Source organism: Apteryx mantelli, chromosome 13, assembly GCF_036417845.1.
Source record: "Apteryx mantelli isolate bAptMan1 chromosome 13, bAptMan1.hap1, whole genome shotgun sequence".
Classification (NCBI taxonomy): Eukaryota; Metazoa; Chordata; class Aves; order Apterygiformes; family Apterygidae; genus Apteryx; species Apteryx mantelli.
In genome coordinates this window covers 4,513,902-4,540,365 of record NC_089990.1, presented here as the reverse complement: position 1 = coordinate 4,540,365, position 26,464 = coordinate 4,513,902, and the positions used below count along the sequence as shown (strand labels likewise).

At 47.3% G+C, this 26,464-nt stretch overlaps 1 protein-coding gene across 2 annotated transcripts in view; it reads right to left on the bottom strand.

The window, feature by feature from the left end:
* Window positions 1-9,901: 9,901 nt before the first annotated feature.
* HTR2C (5-hydroxytryptamine receptor 2C) overlaps window positions 9,902-26,464 on the bottom strand; it is an 82,676-nt gene continuing 66,113 nt past the window's right edge. The window contains exons 3-4 of one of the 2 annotated variants that reach the window (XM_067303977.1): window positions 23,196-23,396; window positions 9,902-11,383 (exon numbers count right to left, since the gene is read on the bottom strand). In XM_067303977.1, the coding sequence (XP_067160078.1) occupies window positions 10,554-11,383; window positions 23,196-23,396 (1,031 nt within the window). In that variant the 3' untranslated portion in view covers window positions 9,902-10,553. The remainder of the gene's footprint in view (window positions 11,384-23,195; window positions 23,397-26,464) is intronic. The other variant, XM_067303978.1, reaches the window with a different exon arrangement.

The window sequence follows — 26,464 nt, the reverse complement described above, 5'->3', positions numbered from 1 at the left end:
GCACGCACCCGTCCGGCGTCACTGCAGAGCCTGGTGCCGATCCGGTGTCACTGCAGAGCCCGGCATCAATCCGGTGCCACCGCAGAGCCTGGCACCAGTCTGGCACCACCGCAGAGCCGGGCACCGATCCGGTGTCACCACAGAGCCCAGCACAGGTCCTGGTGTCATCGCAGAGCCTGGCACCGATCCGGTGCCACCACAGAGCGCAGCACCGATCTGACACCACTGCAAAACCCAGCGCCAATCTGGCACCACCACAAAGCCCAGCGCTGATCCCAGCACCGCTGCAGAGCCCAGCACCGATCTGGCGCCACTGCAAAACCCAGCACCGATCCAGCACCTCCGCAGAGCCCAGCACTGACCCCAGCACTACTGCAGAGCCCAGCACCGATCCGGTGCCACTGCAGAGGCCAGCCTGGCCAGAGAGCTGGACCAGACACAGGTGCCAGCAGGTCCTTCTCGGGATGGTGCCTAGACCCTGAGAAGGTGTGAAGCGACAGAGCCCTCCTGGCTTCAGCTTCCAGATGTCGAGGCTTTTCGAGTGCAATAACTAACGATATCCTCAGTATAGCTAGAAAGCTTCCCGGGCCGCGGAAGGTTTGCTGCTCGCCTCCGCGAGCAGCAGAGTACATTTGGGAGCAATGCCAAGCTCTGTACGTCTATGCACAACTCCAATTTTCTCCAGAGGATCCGTGGTTCTCATAGCTGCGGGGCAAACAAGCACGGTGATGACTGGGCTTAACAAAACAATTTGAGGCAACGTTTTGCGGCCGAGCTGTCGGAACAGCTGAAACGGCTCTGCAAAGTGTACGTGTCAAAATCCTCTTCCCGGAGCGCAGAGAAATAAAACGACCTGCTGAGGAACAACGGCCACCGCCAGGTTTGCACCCAAATCGGGTATTGGGCTCCTTGCCTTCCTCAGGCTGGGCTCCTCCCGCGGCGGACCCCACGCAGACGTGCCGCGGGACTGCTCTGCCTGGGAAGTGAAATGCCATTTGAGCAGGGGTTATGCCAGGAACGTTTCAAAAAAACCCAAAACACTAATTAATAAATCCTAAACGTAGCCTGGACAATGTTTTGGTGTTTAAAGAGGCCTCGCTCCACGGAGAGCAGAGGGTGGCTCGTCCTTCAGTGCGGTGGCTGAGCCGGACGGCACGTGTCCGGGCTGCGGTCACCACCTCCGTGTGTCCACCTCCACCAGCAGCCGCCAGGCACCTCCGCTTCCCCGCAACACTGACCTGGGCGGCTGCGTCCTGTCTCTGCTGGAAGGCGCCCAACATCTCACCCGGTTCCTGCAGCTGGGGTCAGCGGAGGGGATTGGAGCCAGGCGCTCGGGTCCAGCTCAGCGTGGTCATCTGCAAAATATATTCTTCCTGGGAACATATTTTTGCCCGGGAAGCTTTGGATGTGGGTGGTAAAGGCATGTGATGCCTTTGGTGTGGTTGGGTGTCCCACCTCACCAAGGCCCCAGGGCCTTGCATGATGCATTTCCATTTAGGAAAAAAACAAGTAATAAATACAGGGTTTTTCACAAAGCATGGACCAGTTTGCTTTAATAGAATTCCCTTATCTGAATATCTTTATGCCCTAAAAACACTGGAATTCACACAGTGGTGGTGAAAACATACATACCAAATCGAAACATGATGTTCTTGGGAAAGGTCTGTATTTCAAGGCTAAAATCTGTAAACACATCCATCCTTCACCACTCAGGAATAGCCCAGGGTCGGACGCGGAGCACTGAGGAGCGATTTATCTGCCCACATTGAGAAAGAAAGGTCGCAGTTGAACATATGCCAGATAAAATGAAGATGCCGAGAGCTTGGTGCGAACGCATAGTCACTGTAAGCCTAACCTTCCCCAGCTTCGTTCCTCCTCGAGTCTGCCAGCGGTCCGCCTGCGTGGCCACTGCTGCGGGAGCTGCAAGGCGGCGTTTGCTGCCAGTCCGCACGCTGCTTGGGCAAAACGCGCTTCTTGGCCGGCATCGCGGCCGCCCATCTGCCCCTAGACACGTCATCTTCGCTTCCGCAAGCCTCTCCCCCTACATGGTCATGACACACAAGCACATGGGTGAAAAGAGTGTATTAACTCAGTCTATATAGCTTTCTCTATTAAATGGCTATATAAAATTTACATAGGAGGAGGAAAAGGAGACAACAGAGACAGGTTCTCGCCCTGCCTCCAGGTGCCCGAAACATCCCCTGCACCCACGCAAGGTGCAAGGTCCGAGTGCAGTTGGCAGAGCCGGGCTGGCCGGGGCACCTGGGGAGAGCGGCTGTGCCACCGAGCGGTCCCTGTCTGGGGCATCTTCTGCCTTATATTTGTTTCCAGTTTGTTCCAAGGAACCTCAAGGTTCTTTGCTTGGGGGATAAAGATGTACGCAACTATAGCAGCTACGTTACCATTGCGCTTACGCAGACACTGTGCTATCATGGAGCCAGAAGCAGCTATCAACCTGCTCAGAGAGAGCATTTGTACTCCTGGGCATTCTGGTGATTCATGCTTAAAAACACATGGTTTTTTCCTTGTTACATGGAAACAAGGGACTGGCCAGGACACCATGAGCCCTGGTGAAGGATGTTTTCATGCCTTGTCTCTGCCGTTAAAGCCTGTTCCCACAGAAGTGCTGCCTAAAGCCCATAAGAGGGCCCCTTGCCTTTCATCTGATGATGTTCCAGCTCTTTATTGCTGAACTGGAAACATGTCCTAAGCTTTGGGGCTCTCAAATTAATCTTGGCTGATAGCTATCCAGAAGTTTTTGCCCATATTGCCAGTCTGTTTAGAAACACTGACTCTGAGAAAACAATAACCTTGCTGCCTGCCAGGTTCAGCTGAGCCCATTTTTAACAGCAGAGAGCTGAAAAGGCCAGCAACGCAATTTATTTAAGTAAAGCAAAAGCATGGAGTTCCTGGTTGCACAACTGGAAACAGTGACAAAAGAAGAGTTTTTTAAAAGTCAGACAACGCAAGCATAAAACTGTCTCTTGGCACTTAAAGCCACTCAGCAGCATTTTCTGAACACCACCAGCTAATGGCAGCCCAGCGGGACATTACCTCAACGCTGCAGCTCTCCAGAGCAGACCAAGGCTGGGCCAATAATACTCAGTGTCCACAGATGTGCTGTTGTGGGTAAATACAACTTACTTACGTGACTGCGTGCAGTCTGGCCCGAGCTAGCCAGCCTGCTTAATTCTGGATGCTTCCGAGAATGCAAATGAAATACTGCTTCATACACTTTGTGCCTGGCTCAGGGCTGGGAACACACAGCCTCCGTGATCCCTCAACTCCTCATGCTCTGCTTGTCCTCCTGGAGAGAGAGGCATTGACTTGGGACCATCTCACCTGCAAATGCAAGTTGTGGCCTTTTTCATGGCTTCCCTAGGACTGGGAAGGACCATAGCATAAAAATAACATTCTTGCTTCAAGATGTTTGTTCCTCCCACACTCTGGGACCGATTGCCAAGGAGGTCAGGGGTGGCATCATGCAGATGGCTGTCTCATCGCCCCAAGCTTTGCTAGCCTGGAGGTGCAGGACACTGAGGTCCTCCTGTGGCACCCCTATAGCATACACTCCTTCCTGAATGTGAGAGCATCCAGTAGGCTTTTTTGTCACTGTTGTTGCTGCCTCATCAGAAGGTGCTGTTCCAGACCTGTAATAGTCAGTTGTTAGAAACCTGCTTCTAATTCCTAGTTTATTTCTGGCCTGGCTTTGTTTTGTGTCAATGTTTTCCTCTAGCCTAAATAACTCCTCTCCTTCCTTAGTCACTATAACCACTCCCTGATGGCTTTATGGAGAGCTTTCTTCCCCATCTTTTCTTTCTAAGAGGAACAAGCCAAGCTCTCTACTCCCTTCCCATCAGAAGGGCTCTCCAAGCCACCGCCTGACCCTGTGTCACCCCCACTATACCTGTCACAGGGGCCTCTGCTCAGACCCAACACACACTCCAGTCTACTTTTTAAAGCAGACCTCCAAGGAATACCCCCAAGGGTATTTTACCGTCAAGGAATAAGGATCTGGGTAAGGAGAAGTCCCAGACAAAAAACCCTTGTTTGTTCACCATGGGTTGCTGCATCACCTGCTTCGTCGCACACAACCAGTTACACTTCCCACAGCTTTGCTAAATGTCATCGCGTGGCATCCTGGTAGGGGATGCAGGGAATTTTCTCATTAGCAATACCTAGGAGCATCACTAGGGCAGTACTGAGCCAAGTGGGCTAAGCAGTGCCGTGGATTAGAGCTGAAGCATGGCGATCTGAGGGTCCTCTCAGAAAACGTTTTGAGACACATTCACATTTGAGACATATCAGTGAGTAGGGGAGATGGACCCACGAGACAGTTGGGATCTCAGCTTGGTGTTCACACTCACCTGTTTTTTTGAGCAATATCATGATCTTTGGGAAGTGTGGGCTCTGCAGGAGTTATAACGAAACCTTCCTCTCCAAAAAGTCACAGAACAGCTGCCCAACCCTGTGACAAGGATCCTGACTAAACTCTTCAGTGGCTTTGATTAGCATCCATCACCAGCACCAGTCTGTTCAGCAGCTTGGTTCTTCTGCAAGAGACATGAACATCAGTACGGCACGCAGATGGAAAGCTCTGTTCTAAATTTTGACAAATGCAACCAGGCAGTGGTCTAACAGACACCAGCTGACAGATTGTTTTTAGCGTGTCAACAATTTAAATAATTCAAAATGTCACAATTAGATTCCATAAGAAATATACACTGAATAATTAGGCTGTATTTTAATTAAACATTAATTTATCCAAATTGTTGTTGACCTAATTATGATTCTAGCACAGGAAAGTTCAGAACAGTGAGTTTAACGCGTCCTCTGTGATGCTGCATGCATGATTCATTCCTCAGGTCACCTAACAAGCTACGTGCTTGTAGCCATAAACACGGTATTACTGGAGTGGCAAAAGAGCAGCTGCTGTCCCAGGAAACTGCTGGGGAAAATGTATTCAAATTCTAAGAGATCTTTACATTTTGGGGGAAGCAGAAGATAAGGCAGCATTCGTGAGAGATGTAACACCTAATGAGCATTGCTTTCTCTTTCATGATCCCTTTTCTCAATTTTTTCACAGTAGTTTTTCATCCATTGGCTGCTGTGAACAGCCTGTATAACTCTCTTGCTTTCACCGTCCCGGAGCAATCAAATCTGCTGGGCTTTTGTCACCACTAGACACTTACCTGCTTTGCTAGTGCCCCAAAATCTTTGTAGTTCTGGCCCAGGGACCTCACCTCGCCTTTTGCAGCTTCGTCTGCAATTTCACTGCTCGGCACAGGGCAGTAAGTCCTGCTGGGGCACTGTGTCAGGACATGCTGCACTGGGTCAGAAAACCAGCCGCGTCCCAGACAGAGCGGGCAGCAGGGCTGCACCCAGCCATGCGCAGCACTGGGGACCCCATGCTGGTGGACTCCCATACAGACACACTCTCCTGCCATCAGCAGAGCCCAGAATGTAGGACAGCTTTTAAGCAAAATTTTTCAGTGCACAGCTCATGCATTTGGCTGACCATAAGACATTTTCTGACACAGCTGTTTAACTGGCAAACCCGCCTTGCTGCACTGATTGTCCATCTCTTATATGCATCTAAGACTACCCACCTGATGACCTTCCATCTTCACGTTGTTCCTTGCACAGCTGAGAGGGAACGACACCTCACTTCAGTATTTGTTGACTTCTGAGAGCTTCAGAACATGAGTTTCAGTGTGGGTAAAAGCAAAGAAACAAGTAGACGGCCTGAGACTTTAAGGAAAATGAGGGAGAGGCAGCCAATAACAACTTCACAGCTAAAAAAAGAAAAGCATTCTGTGTTACATGCACCCTCGGTATTAATTACCATTAGAACAGCCCACATTTCGCAGTGCCACCTACAGCCCACATTTGATCTCCCCATTACAGTTTTCACCCCCAGCTGTTCAGCTATTCCCATTTCTCAGGGGCAGACTGAAGTGCGATATCTCTTGCTGCCTCCTGCGGGTTCGGGGGTGCGTGTGCTTGTGTGCGGGAGCATGTGCACGCGGGGGTGTGTACATCTGTCCACCTCTGCTCTTCGGTGATCTTTGTAAGCTCTTTTCCAGCAAAATGCTTCTGACGCCTTTTTCACCCTGGTCTAAAATGGAGTCAAAGCCAAGTGCAGTTGTTGGCTTGGTAAGCATCTGAAAGACACTGTGACCGAGGGAGGAAACCCATCCAGGAGACATCTGCATCTTTATCACGATGGCCAGGGCTTTGGGAATGCCAGAGCAGCATCACTGGTCTACAAGACTATCAAACACCCCTCATTAGCTCAAAGCTAAACAAGATTCCTGAAGAGAAGGAGCTACCTGCGGTTTGCTTTTTCCCTTAAAACATAAGTTTTTCCTTTGGAATTTGGGTCTCCATGCCCAGGGCCATTGGGGCTCCAGTGCATCGGATGACTGCCTTTAGCCTGCTGCAAGGGTGCACACTCTGGGGACGGGGAGCTGAAGAGCCCCAGCCGCACATCAAGCCAGCAATGAACCTCTTTGCAGAGCTGTCCACAAGGAAGGCACAGATGGCTGAGGTGAGGGTCTTTATAGGCAAGAAGAGACCAAGATAACCACGTTGTTCACACCAACTACTCACACATATCTAACATCAGCATCTTTAAACGACCACTCAAATAAAAACTACTGCTAACTCACAAGTCGTAAAAGCGAGGCGCTAGAGCCATGCCGAGGTGGGAAGCCTTGCCAGCCTGGCGTGGCCCCAAGGCTCCTTCCTCAGCGCTGCCCAAGCAGACGGGGCCAGCCTTGCTCCTGGCCTCCAGCGGGGAAGCCTGCAGCCCCACAAGTGCCGTGAGCCCTTGCAGCTCACGGAGGTGCCGGTGCAGGGGCTGCCGTCCCGCGCTGCGTTGCACAGGGTCGCACGGCTGAACCGCACGGCATCTGTGTTTATGGCTCGCATTGCAAAACGGGAAGCTCCTGAGCTGAAACGCCGTCTTCTCGCTCTTCCTGGCCTGACAACAGCATGACACGAAGCCCACGACTAGCCTCCCCAGCACAAGTGAGCGGAGCGGCGTGCCGGCCAGGTCAGAGCATCCCGGCGCGTGCTCCATCTCACGGGAGAGCCCGTCCGCACGTCTCCCATCCGGGCTGGCAAACAAAGCAACGAACGCGCTTCAGCCTCCTTCACCCTTCCCAAGGAGCGATCGTCACTCGCTTAGTCCAAACTCACAAGGAAACACCACACACGCTATTTAAAGCAAAAATGTACCTGAGCTGAGCTTTGAGAAGGGAAACAGAACTTCCCGAGGGCTCCACCGCCTGACAGCCCGGCATAAGCCTTCCTGAGGCACCACCGGGCTCCTGCTCCAGCTCAGGAGACGCAAAGCTGCTGTGAGGACAAGTTGACTTTGGTTAAAGTGCACAGAACTAAATCAGTTCCTTACATTGAGGCAATTAAAGAAAAAACAAAAGCCATTTTTGACAGATATTCCTGGAGAAAAGGGGGAAGAGTTTATCACTCGCTCTGTATTTACCAAGCTTTGGGGTTGGGAGTGTAGGGAAATCTGCTGGCACTGACTTCAGGGATTTAAGCAACTGTGGGCTATAGTTCAAGAGTAGGAAGAGAAATGAAAGTTACTTATACCGATTTTTTGCTGTTTTTTTGTTCTTTGGTCAGGACATATTTTAATTGGGGACAGATGAAGGAAAGAGAGGGCACGTTTGTTTGTTTATTTTCCCGATAGACCATGAAAAAAATTAAGTAAGAGTGATTAAACCAACAAACTTTCTTTAATAAATTAATAGCAGCATCACAAAACCCTGATGTGAATGACCCAAAGGAAGTTGGGTGAGTGACAGTACTTAACTATTCACAAAAATGTCACCGTCTGCTGGCAGGGAAAGAACGCAGGTGCTGTAAGGCAGTCCCCTCGGCTCTTCATCGAAACAGGTAACGTACATCAGAATGGGTCCAGCTGAGTAGCAACGCTCAACGCATTTACAATTCTGGTGCTGAATATTTTTTTAAAAACATTTATAAAAATTTCGCAAATTCTCTGTTCAGTTCTCATTATTTACATCCAAATATAGCAGGTTCCCTTTTTGCCCATACAACAGAACTGGCAAGAGTGAGACATGAAAGCTCCTATGCAAGGACGACGCCTTTGCATGGACTTTGCTAACTTATAGGACACTGTGTGGCAAAGGAGCTATTCACACACGACCTGTTCACACATGTGCTAGAAGTTACTGTAATTCAACTTATTGCTAAATGCTTTCAAAGTCTGTGGTTGGCTTTTAAATATATATATATATATGCATATATATGTACACACGCACACATATATATACACACACACATATACGTGTTTGTAAAAGACGTGCTACGAAGTCACCCAAGGCAAAAAAAAACCCAAAACTTCAAAAGCAATGCCACCTTTCTGATTTTTCTGTACTGCTTGAGATAGTCCAATCTGACGCAAAGCGCAGTCACCGAGGCACCAGTTTGCTGCCTTCTGCACGCAGCAAGCTACGCTCTTCCCCGAGACACCTCGCCTGCCTCCAGGGCCACGCGCCGCCTTCACGGGAGGGCTGTGGATTTGCGCAGGTGGGAGGGAAGGGGAAAAGAGGACCATCGCCTTCAGCGTATCAGGCTGGAAGCAACCCAGCAGTAGATGCAACCCCTACGTTGTAGTTTGGTCGTGGGTTTGCTGTACGCAGCGAGACGACGGCGTAGCAGCACGCTAAAGCACTAGCAGAATTTTCTATTTCCCCTACGAGTTAATTTGAGCGTGATGAACACAGCAAGCTTAGAGTACAAGCAGATCGTGTTAGCAAAACGCAACTTATCCAGGCCTAACGTCAAGCTTTTCTATTCTGAGGATTTGCTGTCAGTGATGCCAAATGCAGCCGTGTTAGATGGGCACGGCTACATGTGAGGATTAGTTAATGAAGACGTAAAAACATTAAGGGTTAGATCTGGCATTAGACAACAGTCTACACAAGGGAAATTGCACGGGAGGCATCACCCCAGAGGCACTGGGCCAGAAGGACACGGTGCCTTCGAGGGTTCGTCTACACAGGAACACAGAGGAGAATTAATTCAAATTACTTATGGTGTGAATCAAAAGCATTAAACCCCTATGTGGATGCTTTCATTAAGATTTAAGTGGCTTTAATTTGATATAATTTTCTTAGGGGAGCACAATGGGATAAATCAAATTTAAAAGTTAATCCAGATTATTCTTCCGCATAGACTAGCTCTAAGTCACAATTCCTCGTGCGCTTCCTTCCTGTCCCTGGCCATAGCTTGTTTTTGAACCATGCCACCAGCAAGCGATTACAGCCCCGTCCTCTGCCCAGCTCTGCCCCCCTCCTCCGGAGACAGGGCAAACGAGCAGGGCCCCTCGTTTGCACCTCTCCCGCTGAGCACCCCGCCGGGGAGGCGCCCCCGGACCCCCACCGCCTGCCCTGCCGGCACCGCGTGCGCCCCTGCTCCTACTCTGCTCCTAACGCAGCGTTTTATCACCGGAATTTTAATACTGCAAATCCCAAGATTTTGGTGTTTTGGGTTTTTTTTTTTTTTGGGGGGCGGGGAGCAAATGCGAAAGAAGCCAAGCAATAAGGAGATGTGAGGAGCAAGAAGACAAGAGCTCTTACAAAGCCCAAACACCCTTCCTTGGGCAGAACAAAAACCTGATTCAAAGGGCGGGCGCCCGCTCACAGCTTCCCCCGTCCCAGCGCCCACGGTCATCTTTCGGACAAAGCGGGGGCTTTTTACACATCTGAGACTCTTTAAAAAACGGCTCAGCCGGATACCTGGGGGTTGTGCTGCTTCTCAGGTTTCTCCTCCGAGAGTACAAGGGATCCAGCCAGGACAGCAAACCCGTACCGGCACCACCTTCCCTACCTTTCTGACGGAGCAGGAACCTCCTGGCGAATGGAAAGGAAACAGAAGTCTCCAGCAGGGTTGGAGAGGGAGCCACAACTTAAGAGAGGTCCCTCAAGGCGTGAGCTTGCCCCAACATGCCAGCGAGCCATTACCCATAACACGACACATCTGGCCAAGTGACTGCAACACTGCTACGCTCTCGTGATGCCTCTCTGCCAGGATTCTGTACGGTCTTTACACGGCACAAATGTGGGTGAGGATTTAAAGTATATATTTACTGTCAACTGGAAAAAGAAAGTTATACTGACCAAGTCTAATAGCATGTATTTGATATATAACTATTAACGCGCCATTCTGGACTCCAGCAAATGCCACCTGAGATAAATATTCAGCATTTTTGTTCATGCACTGGAAGAAGAATTCAAACAGTTTGTCCATGACATATGCAAAGTAACTAATATTTCTGATCTAGTATTAACAGTAAATATAGAACCTTAAACTTCACTGCAGTATATTAATATATATGATTTTAAGTACTGGACTGGAAAGACAACTCTTTTTTTCTTTAAAAAAAAAAAAAGCTTTGTTCAGAATGCAATATTTACATTGTCCTTTGACCAACACTTACATTTTTACACAATATATTTTGGCTACAGATACACTGTAGCAAAAGGCTGTGTGAGCCACCTTTACACACAGCTCACTCTTTCGCTCACAACATTACAGCTGTTTATGGAGAGCTCCGAAGTCCCCGGTTGCATTTCTAGACCCTCAACTTCATCTAGTTCCATGCTGTTGAATTCATTGCCATTTCGGTAACTAGTTAAAGTCAGATCTTTCCCGTATAACGCTGTTGAAGCAACATTCAGACACTGATTCTGTCGCACCGCTGATTTTTTACTGGTCTTGTATTGGCAGCGGATATAATTGGAAAAAGCCCTGCGATAGGTTTTATTGAAGAGTGTGTATACGAGGGGATTAATCCCAGAGCAAACATACCCGACCCAAACGAACACGTCCAGGAGTTCGCTCAGGAGGCCTTTATCGCAGGCTTCCTTGCAAAGGACAGACATGATGTTAGTGATGAAGAACGGGCACCACATGATGAGGAACAAAAAGAAGACAATGCCCAGGACCTTGGAGGCTCTTCGCTCGTTGTTGATGGACTGCATAGTTCCTTTCCGAAAAAGCACTGCTTCCTTATTTACCGGAGAGTTCAAGTGCGATGCCCCCTCGTGATTGTGAAGCATTGAAATGTTCTCTGTGTTGTTCTCTTTCTTGAGGCAGTTCACGCTGCTCCTCCGCTGCTTGGGCACCTCGCCGCACATGAACACCGTCGCCTGTCTCTGCAGCACCTGCACGGTGAGGCAATACGTGATCACCATGATGATGAGGGGGATGAAGAACGCCACAAAGGACCCGATGAGGACAAAGTTCTCGTCGTTGAGAACGCAGGTCCCGTTTACGAACACCCTGGAGTCGTCCTGCAAACCAATGACCGGAATGGGCATAGAGATCCCTAGAAGAGCAAGAGCAAAAAGAGCGGGTTACCATGCTGGGCAGGACTCCAAAGAGGCAGGACAGATGCTGCAGGTCCTGCACGTGGTCAGCCCACTGCCGAAAGCTGTTCAAAAGAGAAGCTACGACTCCCAGGCAGAAGGGAAAACCTCTGGAAACGACATCCCAGGGAGCACAGCTCCACAGCGCAACCACCCTCTGCTGGGAACTTCTGCAGCTTTGCTGTGCTCCGCAGTGAATCCAGCATAACTGAGTTATCAAGTTCTTTTTCTAGCATTACTTGTGATTTGTGGTTGTAGAAAAGGCAGTTATTACACCACAAATGTGCTGTGTTGCAGCTGGACCCTCCGTGCCTCCCCATTCGGGGAGCTTTTGAAATCAGAGGCAGAAGACATAACAGCAAACTTTGAAGAAGAAAATACCAAAATGCAGAAGAGTTACAGCTACTAAAATTTAGCAGCAAGTTTGTTAAAAACATTAAATAATCCTCATAGAAAAATGACCACTTTCCCCATCATATCATGGACTCACAGCAGAAAAACTCCCAGTTCTGGACTCTGCCTCCTTATCTACCTCCGGGCGAGCAGGCAGCTGGTCTCTGGAAACTGTACCTGTCCCAGTATTTCATCCACAAGCAGTATAAAACTGAGAGTTGCCACATACCTGAACTGTCTGGCTCGGATTCTTAGAGGAGGCAACTGCACAGTCAAATGCACAGGCTACAGCACACAGGACCTGCCCCATTACTCTCCCAACCTCTTGAACACAAGGGCAAGAACTGGAGCAACCGACACCATGAGAGTAGAAAAGGTGTAACAAAAAGGGTAATCAGATTGACACGACAGTCTGAAATCAGAACCCCAGCTACACATCTGCTGGCTGAGAGGAAGGAAACTTTAAATGACTCAATTGCTATAATAGCTGGAACACGACTTTCAGCCACTCCTAAGTGTTAAGCAGACGAATAAGCCTCAGGAATCACTGTGCTCACCAAGGCTGTTTTTCTTGCATCCTGGTGGCACAGTGCAGCTACTTTGTACAGTCATGGACCTAACAGAAGAGAAGTGGGATTAAGAGCATTTTGGATCCCTTTTCCCTCTTCAGCATCATCCAGCACCACTTGTTTGTGCAGGATTTCAGAACATCAGGCCTTTCCGGAGCAGGTTAGGGACCCTAACCGGAGGGTCCCTGCAGATGGCTCCATGCCCGTGCCGTCTGGCCATTTGGCACATGGGCCAAGCCAAGAGCATGTCCAGCCCGGAGCACGGCTGTCCAGGACTGCACATAGCAGCCCTCGCCCACGGCTCATGGCTGGCCTGTTCCTCGCAGGAGTGAAGGAAGGAAAGCATTTTCAACAGCTCTTATTCACACCCATTTAGTCAACATCTTCCAACACTAATGTCCTGTAAGGGCTTATTATTTTAAAATACTTCGTCTGTATCTGATCTCTTCTACCTTTTGAAAGCCATCACCCATTTCCTGGGGGGACGGAAAGGAAAGGGAACAGAGGACTAGCGCTGGAGTGCTGGGTCTCACCTGAATGAGTTTCGTGCACAGAGATATGCAGACTTTGGCCCCTGATCTGTGGAGCTCAAGCCTACACAGAGCTGAAACCTTTCAAAGAAATCTGTCTAGACACACCCAAAATCAACACAAGTGACAACAATGTATTTTGGAATACCATAACCTGTGTGTACATGAGAACACAGGAAGGACATGGTGGGCCAGGCCTAGTTAGTCTCTTGAGGGCTCACCTAGCCCCATCTCCTGTCTCTGGCAGTGCCCAGGACCAGATATTTAGGGATATGGTATAAAATGGGACAGCTGCTGGCATTATAGCTTAGAGAATTCCACAGCCAGAAGTTATATCCACACTCTCCTTTTTTTTTTTTTTTTAAATAACCCTTGGGAGACCTGTCTTCCTTGAATTCTTGATCCCATTTATACCTCTGCAATACTCAGCAGCAATCAGTTCCACAACTTATATTTGTCATGTGAACAAAGTATTTCTTGCTTATTTTAAATTTGCTGCCTGATAAATTTCTTTTCGTTCCCCCTAGTTCTTCTGCTGCGAGAAACAGTGAATAATCACTCTCTCATCACCTTCTCCACCTCCTCGGTGATTTTATAGACCTTTATCATCTCTACCATCTGACACCTCTTTTGGAGCAGAAGAATACTACTCTATTTACTCTCTCCTCGTGCCAAAGTCCTTTTATGCCTTTGGTTATCTTCCTCTCTGTCTTTTCAAAGAAAGGACAAGAACTGCATACACATGCAGGAGCACGGGCACTTGGAGAGCAGCAGAGCACCTTTCACTCTCTCTTTCCCTCCCTCCGCACCCTCCCGACCCCTCGGCTGTCCGTGAGCCTTCAGCAGCTGTGTCTGTGCGGCAGCCCATGCTGTTCCCCAGCTCCTTCTCCGCAGCAGTAACAACCGATGCCAAGGCCAGGGTTGCATCTGGATTGTGTTTTGGATCGCTGTGAACATCACAGGTCCTAGAACTGATCCCACGGGACTCTGAGCTCCTAAACAGACAGTAACATGCTAAAGAGATTAACCACGGCATTTTTACTGTTCCAGTTAAGTGTTTTTCAGGATTCTGGAGAATACATCTGCAAACTGTCATTATCATAAAATTACCATTTGCCAGTAAGTTAGTGCAGGAATTTCTTCTGAAAAGAAATAATTGTGAATGCCTTTTGCAATTATAGCATGCGTTACACTAGCCCAAGTGATAGTTCCAGGATCCTGTCTTCTTTCTCTCGGCACTGCTGACGTTATGTTCATCAGTGAACCCTTGGCAAGGTAACTGTCTCCTCTCTGATATGTTAACCCTTGGTAACTTGCCCACGTCAAGTCCCTGTGACTGCAGTAATCTTCATCCAGTCAGGTCATTGACTTTGTATCGCTAAAGACATCTTTCCAATGTCTTGGCTGCCTGAAACCACAGACATTCAGGAGTTGGCGGGAGGTGGATCAAACAGCCTTTCCACAAAGAAGAAATCTGAATAGATCAAGGGCATTACACTGCGGAAACATGTGTGTGGGTAGTTTTATGCTTTAGAGTCTTGTAAAGAAACATTTCATTTGAAATAAAACACAGAAAAAGAAAGAAAGGTTCATTCACGAAGTAGTCACCACAGCATTCACTGTTACTGACTTTATCCGAGGGAAATTAAATGGGGTTTCAGGATATCTGCACAGTCACACACATGAAGTACATTTGGGAAGAGGAACCTAATTCTGGGATACAAAGAGCATGCAAATCGGGAGTCCTGATGGCAGTCTAAAACCCTGCACAACCATGAGATACCCCAGCATTGACCAGAGGGAATGAGGAGCTGGCCGCTCTGATGGAGAAGCATCCCTCGCCTCTCTCGTACCAAAGCAGGATTTCAACTGAGAAAGCAGAGGACAGAGCGAGCCCTTGGCCTTTGCCCTGCTCTTACCTACAAGGAAATCCCATCTTTAATGTTAGGAGGAGAAAAGATGCCCTGGAAGGAGCCTGCCGACATCCCTGCATTCAGCAGCCAGCGAGGCTGCCGAAATGCTGAACGGGCCGAGGATTAGCCCCATCTGACACGTTTTCCTCCGCCTTGCCCTTTCCCTTCGTAACTCGCTCCAGTACAGCAGATCTGCGCTGTAACCACATCTCGATAACGCGAATTCACGCTGTAACGTGGATTTATCATGGATCCACCCCCCAACCAGCCCTCAAGTGAACTAAGTCAGTTAGAGGATTTGGGCAATGGGCACTAACTCGTCTGGCCCTGGGGAGAGGGTTCTCCAGACCAAGCCCTCGTGTGGGCCAAGAGCAGCCAGAGGGGCTTCCTTCACGGGGGGGTTACTGCAAAACTGCAGCCACCGCAGCCCCAGTCGCACAAATATCCACCTGCAGACCCAGCTCAGTACGTGCTGCCCTCACCAGTAAGTGTACTCATGGCACCTGAGCAATGCAAACCAGAAGACCCATGGGATATTCCTCTTCTCCCCTCCCTTAGCTTCTCTCGGACAGGGCAGGTGGAAAGCAAGACAGAGAGACATCTTCTGGATTACAAATCCAATTGGAGTTGTTGTCCTAACTCTGCTTCTTGCCATCTTTAAAGCTGTTCTCAAGCCAGCAGATCACTTCACCAAATGGGGCTGACATGATGCTGCGGACACAGAGCAACAGATGCTCTTCACAGATTCCCAATTAATAAAACAAAACCCAAATGACTACAAATGTGTCTCGGTAAAACATTTACTAGCTTGCTCCAGAGAAAAAGCTGGGTAAAAAGTCCAAATGTACAATTGACAGTTAAAAAATTTAGGCTTAAATGAAAAACAATAATGTTTTTTTTGGTTTATATCTTGTTTTCTTCTGTGAATGCCCCTGAGACTAACAGAGATTACTGGAAAGATTGAGTCTTTGATGGTTACTTCCACTAAAAAAAGGAACTAATTTCCATTCTTTCTCAAAACATTCTTAAATAAGAAGAGATTTCATTTCCTCCAGGGACAGCAACCTCATTAAAGAAAACAGGAGCCCGCATCTGGGTTTACTTTTTCTTTCCACATGAAGGATTCTCTGAGTTGAACATGAGAGGGTTTTGCTGCTGGTACATGGGTTGGGAATACCAGGGGCCACCTCTGCTGGCATAAGCACCAGATCCAAAGTCCGCTGCAATCCGCAGGAAGGGCTCTGCTGACGCAGGTGGGCTTTGGACCTCTCTACCATCCTCTGGCATTTACAAACAATTAAAAAAAACAACAACAACAAAAAAAAAACAGAGATCGAGCTAGCTGTGTGCAAGACAAGCCTAGAGCTGCCACAAAAGCAGTCCGTGTCTGTGCTTCAAAACCAAAAATACACAGGTGCCCACGCTAAACACTGCCTGTTTAAATCTGTGCCTTTACCCTCCTCGTTATCATCATACAAAATAAACTTAGTTTATGACTTTAAAAGACATTCGCCTGAACGTTAGCAGCTGCCAGAACTATGCGTTAGGGGAGATGGGAGGAGGAGGAGGAGGAGGAGGAGGAGGAGGAGATAGGAATTGCCTCTCCTAACCCTCTCAGAAAAGGGAGAAGAAAACCAAAACAAAGCTGTTTGGTTTCTTAGCAGAAGTGCCTTGAAAGGTGCCTGCAGAGATCTCTAATGCTAACTAACAGGCAGCAAGAAGTAAAACCCAAGACACCAACTTCCCGACTTGTATTACGAAAGAAAAGGCGCTCGTTCTGGGAAGGCAGCTCTTTAGAGGCAAACTGAAGAATGCGGGCTTTGGAAGAGCTCAAAAAACCCCAAGAATTCCCTATATTCCCCACACGTCAGCGGACAAATCGCACTACGTTTCATGTGCTAATATAGCAGCAACGCACCTTGAGGGCAGGATTAGGTCTAGTTTTATCTAACAGAACAACAGTGCCAGCCTTGTATTGGTTTCAAATCAAAGACAGAAGGGGCCTGAACTTGGAGCAATCTTACGCCTGCAATGAGCACAACTGCAAATAGCAGGGAAAGGCAAGGGCAATGTAATTACTAAGTGTGCCTGAGTAAGCTGCCGACCTTTACTTAAACCTTGGGAGAGCGCTGAACAACCCAAGCCCAGAAGGAAAAGTAGCAAATGCCAGTAAACGCCAGAAGAAATAAATGATTTTCCCACTTGCCCTTCTATTTTGCTAAATTACTTCTCTGGCTTTGCTCAGCCACCTGCTCCCAGGGAGGCATCCAAAGAAAGTACCTGCTCCCTGGGTGGGCTTCCCCCTGCAGTCACACAGGGATGCTGAAACGGATGGTCGGCAGCAGTAAGGAGTCCTTGAAGAGGAGTCCAGTGTCTCCTCTGACCCTTGGGATGGCTGCGGTGGGATGGTCAATCCACCCTCTCTGCGAAACGGTTCAGACTATCTCCATCTGCTGCTGTCCCAGGCAAAACATTTCACTGACGTTTGATGGTAAAAATCAAACTAACATGGACACCTGTGACCAAAATCCCAAGGCAGCTCCTTGCTCTTTATAACCCTGATACAACTCTTGCTGACGTGCTGGAGAGATCAACGCTCCTCTTGGGAATCACGGAACAAATACATATGAGCAAAAGAAAGTCTTTAGAGGAAATAACCTTACAGTCAAAAATGGGAAACCGAGGCAGAGGACACCTTAGTGTCATGCTCTAGGCCATAAAGGGAGGGTCTCCGGCTGACCCAGGACCAGAAGATAGGTCTGCAAAGTGTTACAAGCACAAATACCTGATCTGCTACTGCAGTCAGCAAGTAGTAGCATGACTTACAGTGCTAAAGCCACCTCTGTGCTCCCTCAAGACTAGCAAAGTCTCTCCAGCATTGCCACCACTACATCATTTCAACCTATAGAAATCACCAACTCCATCGGGCACACCTAATTCTGAATTTGCTATTCACTTCAATTTTGATGACTATTATTCAGGAGGTCTTCCTCGGGATCCAGGAAGGCAGAGGTACCGTGTTCTTGTTAAAGAAACCATTTGTGAGAAAATTTAACAAGCAGCCAAGAGAGGACTGAATTTTTTGGTCTCATTTTTGAACCTGCAGAAGCAAGCACTGCTCCCTTTGGGGAGAAAACCTCTTCCCTGGGGCCTGGCGCTGTATCTGCACCAGATCCTCAGTCGGTGCAAACAGGCACAGGCTCAACAGATGGGGGTCTGACAACCTGCACCAACAAACCACCAAAACCTCCCCAAACCTGGGAGCCCCCGCACGTCTGCACGGACAGACTGCTCGAAGTCTGCAGTCCCTCAGCAGCTGCCTTTCAGCCGTTGAGAGACGATCAAACACTAATGATTTTAACGATGTTCTCTCAGCTCACAGAGCTGTGGATTACGACCCTCATACCCACGAGGGAAGAATTTCAGTCCAACATACACTGTCAAACACTTAATGTCAAACACATAAAGACAAAAATACATTAATATCATTTTCTCCCAGATCTGGAGAGAAAATAACGTTGCCCTCTCTTAGGGCTTATTGATGTGCAATCATTTGTCTCAGCAACAGTATCGCTGTCCTCCTCTCAAGGGAGTGCTCACAGGCAGGGTTTTGCACACTTTTCCAGGGTGCAACGGTGCCTGTCTAACCTTTGCTTTGCTAGTGACAGTTGGCTTATTTGTTAACTGCCTCCTCGTCTCCAAGTGATGAGCCACAAACACCACCAGTCCACCTGCCTGGAAAGGTCTGAGCAAAATCCTGGTAACATTTTTAGACCCTCCATTTATTGCCTTCCACATTAGCCGTGTTTTTGCCATTTTTTTCCATGAAACGTGGGTCCACATTTTTGTTTGCTAACCAGGGTCTGATGCCTGCAAACAAATTCACATGTGTGTGCTCCTATCGTGGAGAACAGTTTCTCAGGAGTAACCACTGCTCTGCACAGGGTGGAGGGTGCTCAGGAGCAAGCGTGTCTCGTGAGCAAGCCCTCCCTGGAAGCAACCAAACGCCTTGCTGAGAAAGTCACTCAGCCCAGATGGACACGCTTGTAGGCAGCAATACAAGCCAAAACAAATCGAGCTTGAAGAACATGCTCTAAAACACTGACTGAGCCATGCTATGTGAATCACTGCAGCCAGCCTACCCTTTTCTTTCATGCATAACCTGCTCTTACTCTATATAAAGAATAAAATTCCTTTTAATGCTGGTGGTGTCACTCTAAGCATGTTCCTCAAACTCAGTATCATCTCCAACCAGGACTATTCCCAGGGAGATAGGCTGAACTGAGACCTGGAGGCCCACTGAAGGACCTCCTGAGGACAACTTGCACGCTTGGGGCTGCTCAGCATGTGTAAGAGAGGAACACTCAGGGCAGAAGCAAAAAGCTATGAGAAAGACGATCATTTCATCTGAGATGAGCATTTACTTATCCTTACAGCACACATCTTTCATACTTATATAAATATATCTCCTCAAACAAAAACAACGAAGTGGTAAGAATGTTAAATGGGAATGTAAAATCCCTTTTTAAAGTTGAATGGTTTATTATATACACAAATCCAGGATATCTACCCAAAACCAAAATTATAATATCATTAGCAAGTCAGAGAGAGAAAGAAAAGAAAAAAGCCTAGCTCTAACAACACATGTACCAGAGCATTACCATAATTCAGCTGCAGGTTTCCTTTTTTGTTACTTACTCTGTTTTCAAACAAAACAAAACAAAAAAAGATTTGTTTGGCAATATATATTCTTGAAATACTAAGAAAAAGCATTCAAGATTAATATTACATAAACAAGGCATGCGGTATCCCGTAGCTCATGGAGACATAAAATCAAGGCCAAAGAGAGCTCGCAGCTCCTGTCTGCTAGCCAGAAGATGTTCAGGAGATGCCAGTTGCTTTGGTGTTAGGTGGTGCAAGGGCCCTCAGCGGCTCTGTTGCCAGACTGAGGTTTTGAGAGCATTAAGAGCTCAGGGAGCTTATCAGATTGTAAAGAGGATTTCATAATCATCTTACCCGTGAAACTAAGAGGGATGAAATAAAAACAGTGCGCACAGGCAATCAGAACAGAGTAAATCTGGGATTTCCAGTTTTGCTGCAACTATCACAGCGCCAGGTTAGTGCAGCATGAGAATGAAAAATTTCACATTCAATTGAGAAACTGCATATTCTTTCCAGTAAAAAAAGCAACCATGCGAGGTCTGCTAATGGCACAGATGTCAACAGCAGAATTTGGAGCTGATCTCTTTTCGGAGCTAAGGATTTGTCATGCAGGTAGGCTGCAATGTCCGGGGGCAGAAATCCTGTGACCGCTTGTTGCTGTAAATGAAGCTGACTCTCGCACATAGTCTTCATAGTTACATTGTGGTACATAAATTAAGGTAAGAAACAGTAAGCTCAGGCTATCTTTCCATTAACAACAGCTGGTTCAGGACAAATAAATATGAGAAGGGAGTCTGGCACTGGATTAAAGGATGGTTTCATCTCAGTCACCAAGTAAACTGAGGTTACGCTGTTCTTAACAAAGTAAAACTGTGAGCCAGGAAGTCTGTAATTGTGGCATCCTCTAGTAAGTGGCCAAACCTTACAATTTCTGTCCTCCCTTGGAAAGGGAGTGGAGGAAAACCCCTGCTGAGCTAGCAGGCACGCAATTAAACCAAAAGGAGCTTCAGAATTAAAACATTTTACTTGTTTTTACATCAGAAGCAACGTGTGCGTGTTCTTCCACACCAGATAATTCCCCTGAAGTTCATTCATTCACAGTTCCAAAGTGCTATTTCTTTTGTAATAACATTACCAGTAAACACTTTCTCCTGTATCATGCGGTGAGGAGCGTAATGCGTTCAGTTTGACGACCTCCTTATCGCTCCTGCTTAGAGCTACAAGGGGGATCTCCTCTCTTCCTTTAAACTACTAGAAAAAATAGCATGCCAGGGTGGCCCTCAGGCACCTTGTTTAGAGGAGGACACAGGGAGTCTGGCAAGATGGGTTATGTCCACATGTTACCAGAGAAAACCTTTGCCCTTGCAACGGTGCAAAGTCTGAAACAACATCAAGACTGTGCCAGCAAGCTCACAGCTGTAATTTATTTTCATTTTCAATTGTGTGGATATTTCAGAGGCCTATATTTCTATTTCCAACCTTGGCATAGTGCTCTCTGCCAGCAAACTCCTTTGCACAAGGTGCCCTACCCAGCACTTTGCAGCACCTGTTTCTTCTGTAACTGGACACAAAAAGTCGTGCTCAGGTTGCATTTCCTAAAACACAGGACGAGTGACTGTGATGCACTTTAATCCATAACAAAGAAGACGCTGGCAAAGACCCATTTGTGGAACAACTGTCAACAGACAGAAGGGCACCGTTACGTTCCCCTGCTTAAGAACCTGATCAGGAGGTTAGGCTCGTGCAACCTGCGCAATTCAGAGCTCAACGATCAAAGAACCTCCGTTATATGTTTTGCTGTCAGCATTAACATTTCAGGAAAACAGAAGCTTATCCAAAAGCTGCTACATTAAGATAAATGCCATGCTTTTTACTTCCTATTTTAAATTCTGATTCAGGATCAAAATTCAGGACTCTGGACACATTTAGAAGTTACTTCAGCCCAACAGAAGCATGATTTAAGAAACACATACCAGACCAGCATCTGCTTAAGTGCTGCCTTAAATTTGATACTTAATCATGGACAGAAACGCACAGATTCTTTTGTGACAGTTCATACTGAAGGGAAGGTGAATTTGTTTAACCTGTTTCATTCTCTTGAAAATTGTGTAGCTTTTCTGCAGGATTTTCCAAGTGACAGATGGGTAAGAGCTGTAAGATAACAATACACTTTGGGTGGGTTCTTCTCTTTTATCTCATGTTCAGTTTATTCCTCTGTCTACCACATTTCTGCATTTATGATGCAAAAATAGTTACGCTAAAATAAGTTAGAGACATACCGAGAGTGCTTTTTCTTCCCCACTTAATGCAACCATCTGGAAAAAGCGCAAATAAATGGATAAGCCCTATCAGATGCACTGGAGATAGTGGAAATCCAGCAGAGTTTCAGAGCCAGGGCTGCTCCACACCCTGAACAAACCCTTTGGGGGTACCAATCCTGCCTTTGCCTTCAAGTAAAGGGATGCAAGGAAAGACTTCTCTGGGCCAGCTGTATCTGCATCAAAAAGCAAGACCTGCAGCCCGTAACCGCTGGGGACGGAGGCAGTGCCGGGGCGCTCGCCGCAACCCCGGTGCTGCCGCATCCCGCCGAGCAACAGCTTATGGTTTCCTCCTACAGGGTCGAGCCTCAGTGTGCCTGTGGCACACTAAAACGTGTTTCTAACAGATTATTACACTCAGAAAGAGAAGAGGCATGTTTCTGCTATTTTTTGCCCTTTTTCCCATAACTCAGCAAGCGTCTTTAAAAGGGGCCCCTGTAGCACCCAGACATAAGGTATCATGTTCCATCTGTAATGCAGGCATAGACCAAGAGAAGTTCAAGCACTCGAAACATTATTTTCCTTGCAGTACAGGGCTGAAAGTCACAACCGCATTACGAGAGAAAAGGTAAATGTTAAATCTGTGCAAGACTGCTTGTTATTCAAGCAAAAAAAGCAATATAGCAGAGGGAACAGGTCATACAATTCTTCTGACCCAGTCCCAAATGTCTCTTATAGAGCACGTTGAAATACTTCCTCCCAAAAACGTTAGTCACATAATTCCTGATATTACACAGTCATTTTTTTCCTTTTCTTCCTTATTTTACTGCTTCATTATGTATCATTTTTATCGAAGTAATATGCAAGTATCTTCTTTTATGTCTATTCCTCATTTACTACGACTTCAAACTAGCTGGCTCGGCACTAGCAGCAATCCAACTGTGGCAGGGTATAGCAGAGGCTATAAAGCCTGCACAAGAGGCAGTAAATATCTGGCTGTTAGCCTGCCTCGGATGCTGCGCTGCTTTAGCTAAACTGCCACCAGAATGTGAGCGAGCAAGTTTAACTGCAGCGACTGCAGGGTAGCCGGAGCGTTGGCATTGGCTGAGTTTTATTTTCTGAGCCTTTGCTAATGCTATTTGCTGCTTTGTTTACACAGCAGTTTTATGGTTCCATTTGTCTGTGTAACCATCCTTATTGGCATATTGATATGTATATAGCAGCGACGCTTCAGCTTTGGAAGCAACGGTGTTCCGAAAAATCACTCCTTATTTTGGTCACTGACCAATCCCAGTGAAAGACTTCTACTTCCCAGCAATCATTTATTATATTCAGTCATGCAGGCCAGGTAAATTAATTTGAGTATCCTCTGAAAAATCCTAAATCAAAATGGGAGTAACACTATTATAAATTAAGACACAGTTAGATCGTGAGCCGCATTGCTTACCTATGGATATGGTCCAAACTGCAGCAATTTTCATAATAGCCTTGGTGCGGGAATTGAAGCGGCTGTGCTCAATGGGATTGCGTATTGCTACATACCGATCAAGAGAGATGGCACAGAGATGCATTATAGACGCAGTTGAAAAGAGCACATCTAGGGAAATCCATATAGGGCACAACTGTTTAGGCAAAGGCCAAGCATAATCTGAAACATAGAGAGAAAAGAAATGAAAGGAATAAAAGAAAAGGAAATAATTTGGGAGGCGAGGCCATCATTTCTGAGAAAACCGGGGGGGTATTTTAACTCTGCGGTACCGGTGAGGGGCACGTGCCCGAGGAGGGGCCAGGGGACGCTCTCGCGGGGCCTCTCTCCGGTGGCCCCGGCCCGAGGAGCTCCCTGAACCCCCATGCAGCTCCCACACATCTGCTTTCCGTGACTGGCTTTACCAGCAGCTAAACGCAAAGGAGCATTAATTTGGCAATGCCTCGGGGTGACCGTTCGAGCTCCGTTCCTCTTTTCACCTTTCCCCCAAACATTCACCGAATCAAATATCACATTCAGTCATAATTGCATAATCGCATTCTTTTGATGGATTGCACAGTGCTGCGTGGTATTAACTTTACTCAAATCCATTTCAAAGCTCTCTTACTGGGAGCTTATGATATGTGCTGCTTAGCTCTGGCCTTCCGAGGAGAAAGGCAGCAGAGAGTTTTTCGACAGACAGCCCAACATCTAGCTAAATTGCACTTGGATTTCTTAATTTCACCTTAAACAGTCTCCCCGGCTGGCGTGCCTTAATAACAGGAGTACTTGCCTCCTTACAGAGCAGCCGGGATTGACTGGCTCAAGTTTGGAAATCCTTCTGCAGCTCCGCAGAGCTGAGTATTACTATTTACCCAAACACGTACACCATCAAAGCGAAGAGAGCAGAGAGGTACATCTGACGGCAGCTGGCACGCAGCTAATTCGGGTGTCTGCATTTATCAACCGCTTTCCTCAGTGCTGAAGTATAGCGTGAGAATAAAAGCGACCCAGAAAAATGCTCGAGGGGCACTTGCATTTAAATTAAAGCTCAGAGAAAATTGATTTTTGAATGAGACTCCCATGCATGGATTGTATGAGATCAGTAACGTGTCCTACCAAGCTCTGGGCTTCTCACTCACTTATCGAAACAAATCAGCAGTATCTACAGCAGCTGAGAACATGAGAGATTTTGTAATGCTTGAATCATGAGGTATTCCTGTATCTTCATTCAGAAAGTGGATGGCTAAAAGAATCTTTGAGGGTCAGAACCATCGCTCTGCAGAAGCGACACTATGCTAAGAAAGATGCAGCTCCACCGTACCAATCTCTACTGGAAAGGGAGAAGCATTAGTCTCAGAAAACATATTTTGAAACAAACGATCCGGTGAAACGAAGACTCGCAATACCTTACATGCAAAAACATGAGATGAACCGAAATACAGTAAATCATTTCGAGTTGCCCCCGTGAAGCCCAGGAACAACCTGCAATGAGTGTGGTGGAACCAGACAGACCCGGCAGCTCATTTTACCATTAGGAACTCACAGGGGAAGCGGTACCTCGCCAAAAGCCACACGGCAAGACCTCAGCTCGGGGCAGAGATACCTGTTACTTCAGCAAGCAGGCACTCTCCCTATTAGGGGGGTGAACTGGATGGAAATCCAAAGCGTCAAGCATTTAAGAGCTCCTTTCCAAAGGAAATGAAGTAAAGCGCTTTGCGGCAGGCACATCTTTAATTTAAAAGGCATCTCTGCTGTACAGATCCACTGAACTCGATTAAAACACGACTCAGCCCCCTCATGGAGCTGGGAGCAAATACTCGGCCTCCTGTACCCACTAGCACTTCGCAATGGCTTAGGACACCACTGCCCCAACCTGAAACCGAGTTCAAACCCTCAGTCAAGCACGGTCCTGATTCGCGGGGTCTCGAATGAGCCCTGTTTGCGCTCGCTGCTATCAGTGCCACTGATCAATGGCCCAGGAAAGAGTGGCTTTGCTCTCGTTCAAGCGTCCCAGGTGGCCACGGTAAAGCCCCCAGCACCTGCTGCCAACCCAAGCTAAATCACAGCCACTCACTCTTGATCCTCGCCACTTTTCCCCTGGTAGAGGCAGCTTTCCAACGCACGCGTGGAACCACTGTGGCTGGCCCCCTCCCGGTCGCGCAGCTGGCCAGGCCATCTCCAGTGTCTCCGGAAAGAGATGCCGGGCTCCCTGTGCCTGGGAGCATCTCCGATCTGATATCTGGAGTTGCAGCGGGTACGATCTGCTTCTCTAAATTCACTAGACCTGGAAGAGGTTTCTACAGCAACCACCTTCCCAGCACGGCTGAGAGACGGACAGGCACTCTTACTTTTTCCTTTAAACTATCCAAACACTTCCCATAACTGATCCCCTTGGAACATTTTCTGCTATGGATGCTGACTAGGCAACAGCATAACCACCAAAGAATTAGCAGGAGCAAAAGCGACAGTAAATGTTCATATTTGTGGTGTGAGGCTCGCAGACACCATCTGCTACCGGCCCCGGCAGAGCAGGAACTACAGCCAGCCCCAGAGCTGAGTATTTTCTTGCACGTAGAAAGAATAGCTGCAAACAGATCAAAGCAGCGTTGCCCTGAATTATTGCCCAGGTAAACTGTTAGGATGTGTTTAAAAGATAAAGGTGATATGAAAGCCCTCCTAATGGCTCATCCTTTTAGTCTTTACCGTCCCAAGTCAGTGTGTTATGCTTCTAGATGAAAAAGCAGTCATATGAGGAGACATTTTACTTTCTCTGGTAGTTTCCTAAATGATCTATGATAATAAAATGTCACTATTGAAATGTGCAGAATAGCAGCATGCAACACATGGCTATAGCTTGATACAAAGACCATAATATACATCCTATCTCAAAAGGCAGTTACCTTTAAGTAAGAATGCTGTGTGCATTTGAAAAATACCTACACAGCCTGTGAAGCCAGTAGTTTGTGCAAAAAGAAATAAAAAGTTGATTCTAATCCTGTTTCATATAAATGCACAAACATAGGAAGTGTGCCTCGTGCCTGCTCCAAAAAGAGGTAAAGATTTAAAAAACCTCTGCTAACAGTGTTATAAATTTAAAACAACCTTCTCCTCAGAGGTATTCTATCTGCAGAAGGTAACGTTTCTCCAATTTGCTCTATTTTCTTTCATTACATGCACAGACAATAGCAATTATCACATATTTAGAAGTGCAGGTGACTGAGTGAAACGGACTCTTGGACCTCAGCACT